This window comes from Fukomys damarensis, unplaced genomic scaffold (genome assembly GCF_012274545.1).
Source record: "Fukomys damarensis isolate Sample0158 unplaced genomic scaffold, DMR_v1.0_HiC HiC_scaffold_13, whole genome shotgun sequence".
Lineage (NCBI taxonomy): Eukaryota > Metazoa > Chordata > Mammalia > Rodentia > Bathyergidae > Fukomys > Fukomys damarensis.
The window spans coordinates 36,712,633-36,718,887 of NW_022900925.1; the positions used below are offsets into that span (position 1 = coordinate 36,712,633).

The 6,255-nt window shown below is 56.2% G+C and overlaps 2 protein-coding genes across 2 annotated transcripts in view; both read left to right on the forward strand.

The window, feature by feature from the left end:
- Window positions 1-2,773, forward strand: part of Rapgefl1 (Rap guanine nucleotide exchange factor like 1) — a gene marked incomplete at its 5' end in the record, with an annotated part of 10,168 nt that extends 7,395 nt beyond the window's left edge. The window contains 6 exons of the mRNA XM_033763123.1: window positions 1-31; window positions 424-474; window positions 658-745; window positions 861-925; window positions 1,197-1,251; window positions 1,345-2,773. The exon at window positions 1-31 is cut by the window's left edge and continues 59 nt beyond it. Of these exons, the coding sequence (XP_033619014.1) occupies window positions 1-31; window positions 424-474; window positions 658-745; window positions 861-925; window positions 1,197-1,251; window positions 1,345-1,469 (415 nt within the window). The remainder of the gene's footprint in view (window positions 32-423; window positions 475-657; window positions 746-860; window positions 926-1,196; window positions 1,252-1,344) is intronic.
- A 3,218-nt stretch (window positions 2,774-5,991) lies between these two features.
- The window catches only part of Wipf2 (WAS/WASL interacting protein family member 2), a 33,877-nt gene continuing 33,613 nt past the window's right edge, over window positions 5,992-6,255 (forward strand). The window contains exon 1 of the mRNA XM_033763124.1: window positions 5,992-6,159. The gene's annotated coding sequence lies outside the window, so the exon portion shown is untranslated. The remainder of the gene's footprint in view (window positions 6,160-6,255) is intronic.

Below are 6,255 nucleotides of genomic sequence, written 5' to 3' on the forward strand. Positions count from 1 at the left end.
CGCCGTCAGCCGCCTTCGGCTCACCTGGGAGGTGAGGAGGCCTCGCCCCCGTCCCCCAGCGTGCCGGCCCCGCCCCGCTATGGGGGTACCGCGACCTCTTGGGTGACCAGGGGCACTGCAGCTCCGGGACTGCCCCGGTCCTTGGTGTCCTTGCGCCGTGGGCGAGCGCCCTCTTCTGGCTGCACAGGCCCAGAGCATGTGCTCAGCTCAGATCTGCAAAAAAGTAAAACAGGCGGGCGAGGGCGGGGGATTTGGCGCAGCGGTTCCGCTGCTTGTCCCGCCTTTGACCCCAAAACAAAACAAAAAAGCGTGAATGCCAGCCTCTGTGGGGATGGTGGGGTTTCAGGGGTGACCCTACCCCCCTCTCCTGTAACGCTGAACATTGCCAGCTCTAATGGCCTCTCCTTCCTCCCAATGCTGCAGAAGCTGCCAGGGAAATTCAAGAACTTGTTCCGCAAATTTGAGAACCTGACGGTGAGTGGCTTTGTCCCTGTCCTCGGCCCTGGGACCCACTGGTTTTCTGTCTCCCTCACCCCCTTCCCATGCAAGGAGTGGTGGGGAGGGGCAGCAGTTACCTCCTCCCGGCTGCACACCGTCCACCTTGTCTGTCCATCTCGGAGCCCAGGTGTCCCTGACCCCTCTTCTCTGGGTCCCTAGGACCCCTGCAGGAACCACAAAAGCTACCGGGAGGTCATCTCCAAGATGAAACCCCCCGTGATCCCCTTCGTGCCTCTTATCCTCAAAGGTGAGCAGGTCCCCGCCGCCTGGGATGTGCTGTCCCCTTGCTGTCCCCTCCCATCTCTGGGCTCCAGGGTCCCCTTTGGTGCCTCCAGTCCTAGTGCCTGACTGTCCCTCCCCAGACCTGACGTTCCTGCACGAGGGCAGCAAGACCCTGGTGGACGGCTTGGTGAATGTGGAGAAGCTGGTGAGTGGCACTGCTGACCCCGGGTCTCCGAGCAGGGCCAGGCCACCCCCTCCTGTGGCCGCCCTGTGCCCGGCTTGCCTGGCACCCTACCCACCACCTTCCTGGTGGCACCTCTGTGGCGACCCCCGTGGGTGGCGATGCCAACAGTCAGGTGGGGCGATGCTGTCTCGCCGTCACCTGGCCCCCTGCCCACCCTGGTTCTAGGAGACCCCCAGAGTAGTGGGGTGCATGGGAGCACCCCCCTTCTCAGGGTGTCCCCATCACCTTGCAGCATTCTGTGGCTGAGAAAGTGAGGACAATCCGCAAGTACCGCAGCCGGCCCCTCTGTGAGTCCCCGGGCTCTGGATGGGGTGGGGCTTGGGTCCAGGGGGAGGGGCAGCCTGACACTGGTCCCACCGCCTCTCCCCTGTCCACCCCAGGCCTGGACATGGAGGCCTCGCCTCACCATTTGCAGACCAAGGCCTACGTGAGACAGTTCCAGGTCATCGATAACCAGAACCTCCTCTTTGAGCTGTCCTACAAGCTGGAGGCCAACAGCCAGTGAGGGGCAGGCCCCTGCCCTGGGGCCCTCAGCACCTGGCACTCAAGCACTTTGTACCATGACCCTGCCAACTTATGTGGGGAATTTCCCACGAGCAGCTCCCACCCCGCGGAGAAGAGTGGGATGGACTTCCGGGGACTCATCATCATCCTACTGGAGCCCTCTCCCCCATGCCCCTTCAGCCAAGCCCCAGGAGGCAAAGGGCTCATTCCTTTGTCCTCTCCAGGCCATGTTCAGAGAGGGTTTCCAGCTCCTCTCCCAGGGAGGAAGGAGTGGGCTTCCCTCTCCCAAAGCCAATTCCCGTTCTCTCACCTGCCTGTCTCCCCCACTGGCCCTGATCAGGGCTGGGTCCCCGGATGTTGTGCCCGCCGAACATTGCCGTGTGTGTGTGTGTGTGTGTGTGTGTGTGTGTGTGTGTGTGTGTTTGTAAGGAGGGGTCCCTTCTGTTTGGTGCTACCCTTGTCTGCACTGGCCCCCCATCTCCTCCCGCGGCCCTTCCCGCCCAGGCCCTGAGGGTCCCGCACCCCCGGGAGAGGGTAGCTCAGGGAACACAGGCCCCGCTGCCTGTAGGACCCTCTCTCTGCTCTGCAGTTGGCGGGGTGTCTGCTCCCCACTTCTCTGCTCTCTGAGCCTCCCTGCTGAGGGGCGCGTCATCACCCCGAGTCTGACAGGGCAGACAACAGCTCTCTGCTCCTCTCCCTGTTTGGCTCCCCTTCCTCCTCTCCGCAGTGCTGGGGGGACAGGCAGCCCCCCATAAGTAGGGGAGCAGGGCAGACTGTGAAGGTGAAATTGGACTCTGAAGAGGCCTGAGGACCTCTCTGTCTCCCTGGGCCCCCGATGGAGGGGTGCAGGGGCCTGGCAGCTACCGGGTGAAGCTTCCGGGTGTGGCCCCCACTTCCTGGCACCCCTCTTTCCCTTTTGAAGAAGTGGTGGCAGCCCATGCAGCTCCCACGCCCGCTCTGGGGTGTTATATATTTTTTACCCAAAGCTCTGGAATTGTAAATTTATTTTTTAAAGCTCAGAAGAGGGAAAGAGCCTTGTATCATATGTAAACACTGTATCATAGGTCACGTGTACAGTCCCTTTTATACGCGTCCCGCCCTGTCCCCTCCACAATGGCCATGGGTGCAGAGGAGTCCACAGACTGCCGGTCCCTTCCTACCCCCAGGCCGTCAGCCCCCCTGAACCCGGCCCTGCGCCTCCGCCCCCCGCAGAGCAAGCCGCGTGAAGCTCGCGTGTTCTGCACACCTGCCTGTCCCGCAGAAGCCCTGGGCTGGAGAAAAAGCCGATAAAGTCTAAGAATCGCCTGCCGGCTGAGTCTGCTCTGTGTCCCTGGGGCTGGGGGGCGGGGCAGAGGGAGGGGACAGGGAGACTGGAGGTTCAGAGAGGCCAAGAGCTCAACCTTGCGCCTCAAAGTGAGCCAGAGTTCCCGAACCCGCAGCTCAGACTCTGCAGACCCGGGGTCCCCGAGCCCCTGGCTGTGGACACAGAAACCGCCCTTCAGGGTGGGCGGAGGAACGGAGCAGTGCTCTTGCCGCCCACTAGGTGTCGCCACGAAGTATCTACGGGGCGCCCAGCGGCCGGGCGGAGGGGTGGACTGCAGCTCCCTGAGGATCTCGGTCCCTCTGTGGGCCTGTTCCAGGGTTAACTCGCATATGACCAGAAGAGTGTGTTTCTCAGTCTCTCCCACTCTACTAGCCTGTCCTAGTTAGCGTCCAAATCCTCTCAAATCACTAAGGTCTCATCAAGAGATCCTCCTGCCTCTGTTCCCTTAGTAATGAGACTATTGTAATTTTATTTGTCGATCAATTGATTTTATGTGTGTATATAACACATATATAGCTTATTTATTTTTGAGACAGGACTCACCATGTAGTCCACGCTGGTCTTGAACTCATTGTGTAGCTCAGGTTGTCCTTGAACTCCACAGTGAATCCTCCTGCCTCATCTTCCCAAGTGCTGGGATTACACCCCACAGCTTTTTTGCTTTGTTTTTGGTACCGGTGATCAGATCAAACTCAGGACCTTCTGTTTGCAAACAGAGTTCAAGTTCAAAGCCACCCTTGGGCTATTTAGCAAGACCCTACTTTTAAAAAAGAGAAATAGGAAGAAAATATTCAAATGAGAAGGGGATTAAGGGAGTGGGAAGGGAAAGAAAGGAAAATATATATATATATTTTTTTTTTCAAGGTACTGGGGATTGAACCCAGGGCTTTGCGCTTGTCAGGCAGGTGTGGAGCCTTTGCATTAAATCCCCAGCCCTAGATATTTTATGTACAGGTTCAAATTCCCTATGATGAATCTGACCTTTATGTATATCAAGAGTGTACCAACAAAATCAATTTTTTAAAAAAAACCCAAAGAAAAAAGTTTAAAAGCCAACACAATGAGCGTGACACCCTCGGACCCCTCCCTGGTCACACCCTCCTCCTGTCTCCCGAGAGGGCCCCTCTCCCACGTTTCTGGACACACTGCTCACATAGTGGGGACATGTCAGTGTTTCCCAGTTCGGAGGTTCTCATCCTAGTTTTTTTTTTTTTTTTCTCGGTACTGGGGACCGAACTGGGGCCCTTGTGCTTGCGAAACTGGTGGAGGAACCACCGAGCCAAATCCCCAGCTTTATTTTTTATCCATGCAACTGTTTTATACAAGTTTAATAGAATACTATATCTATCTATACAGTTCTATGTAGTAGTTCAGGTTGGCCTTGAATTCACTGTACTCTTCCCGCCTCAGTCTCTGAGAACTGGGATTCTGGGCATGCGTCACCATGCAAGGCTTCTGTGAACAACTTGAAGGAAGTGTCTAGAATAGGCAGATCCACGGTGACATAAATGGATTAATGATTACCAGGGCCTGGGAGGATGGCAGAGAGGACTGCTAAGGAATAGGGCTTGAAAAATATTCTTTATTTCTTGAAGTGGTGATAGTTACACATTTTGAATGTACTGAAACCCATCTGGGTATTTTATTTTCTCAGTTTTTTGAGAAAGGGTCTTGCTATGTAGCCCAGGCTGTCCTTGAACTTGTGATCCTTCTACCTCAGTCACCCACGTAGCTGGAATTACTGGTCTGCACTACTGCACTTCGCTCAACCTTGAATTTTTTTTTTTTTTCAGTACTGGGTAGAACCCAGTGGTGCTGTACCACTGAACTACATTCCTAGTCCTTTTTTAAAAATTTTATTTTTAAATTCCGAGACAGTCTAGGTAGGTTGCTAAATTGCCCAGGCTGGACTCAAACTTGTGATCCCCCTGCCTCAGCCTCCTGAGTGCTGGGATTACAGATGTGCACCACCATACCTAGCTATCCTTACTATTTTTTTTAATAGCAGTGCATCAAATCATTTTAAACGTTTCAAACTATTTTATCCTGGGATTACAGGCATGCACCACCACACCCGGTCCTCTCATACCTTGGCTGACTCCCCGTATCTCTTCCCGGAGCACTAGTCACCTGCTGATGTGTCCCTCAGGTAGCTGTTGACACGCCAGTCTGCCCACCAAGACGACAAGTCCCCTGAGGGCAGAGGCCCGCCTTAGTCACCCACGCCTGGCCCACACCAGGGTCACATTGTGACATCTTCTTGATTGGTGGGTGGAACAGGAGGAAAACAAAAAGGATAATGATGTGTGGTTTTATCGCGTGCCTCGCCATTCGCGGCTTCAGCCTAAGAACCCTATGACCCAGAAGGGAGAGGACCTGTAGTTCTCCCGTACAGACAGTGACCGGGGCCCTGTCCAATCCTGTCCCCTTCCTCTGAGCTCAGTGCCGGGACCGGAGCCCACCCAGAGCATTAGGAGGAGAGAAATCCACGCAGCTGCCCACAGTGGTAAAGTGTTTCAATGTGCAGACTGGGGACAGACCCTGCGCTGCTGCGAAGCTGGCAGCGGGGCCAGGGCGGGTACAGGAGTCCTGGTCCTGGCCCAGGCACCAACCCTCACTCCAGGAAGCTGGGGAACCTCAGCTCACTAAAGAAGAGAAGGATGTTCGGTCGGGTGACTAAGAGGACCTAAAGGAGGACTGTTATCAGGGCCCGGCCCCTCCGTTGCTAGGACAATCACAGCTTGCCTGCTGGGGCCTTGAAGGTTTGGCTGAGGCGTGATTCTTACCTGGAGATCTGGGAGGGAAACTTAAGGGGTAGGGTGTGTGTGCGTGCGGTGGGGGTAAAGACAAAAAAAAGAAGTAAATTCAAGAAACTGGTGTTACTCCACCCTGGCAACATGTTAGAATCACCTGAGCAATTTAAAAAAGTCGCAATGCCTAGGCTGCACTGGCCCCATTCAATCAGAATCTCTGGAGGATGGAACTCTGGTATCACTGGTCATTTAAAGATCCCCCAGGTGGTTCCAACTGCAGCCAAAGACCCAAACGCCACTTCCAGGGGCAAATAGGCTGCGACCTTCCAAAGATGGCGGCGGATCTGGCCGCTTCCGCCTTTACGTGCACCGCCAGAGGGCGGGCTCCCCGCACGCGTGCGGCTTCCGTCTTTTCGCTCCCTGTTCCCTCCTCCGGTTTCCCCCGCCTCCATTTTGTTCGCGGACGCTGGGGACGGTGGAAGCAGGTCCATTTCCGGGTTAGCAAAAGGGGAGGCGGCGGCGGTGAGAAAGAGAGCTCGGCCGGGGGCTAACGGGAGAAGACGAGAGCAGAGCAGAGGTGGCGGAGGACTCGCTCCCGGAGCAGCTGTGACCAGGTCGGGAGGAAGCCGGGGCGGCTGGGGTCCGGCGCTGAGGGTGACCTGCCGCGCTGAGTGGGAGGGAGAGCGGGAAGGGGGCTGGGGGCGGGACTT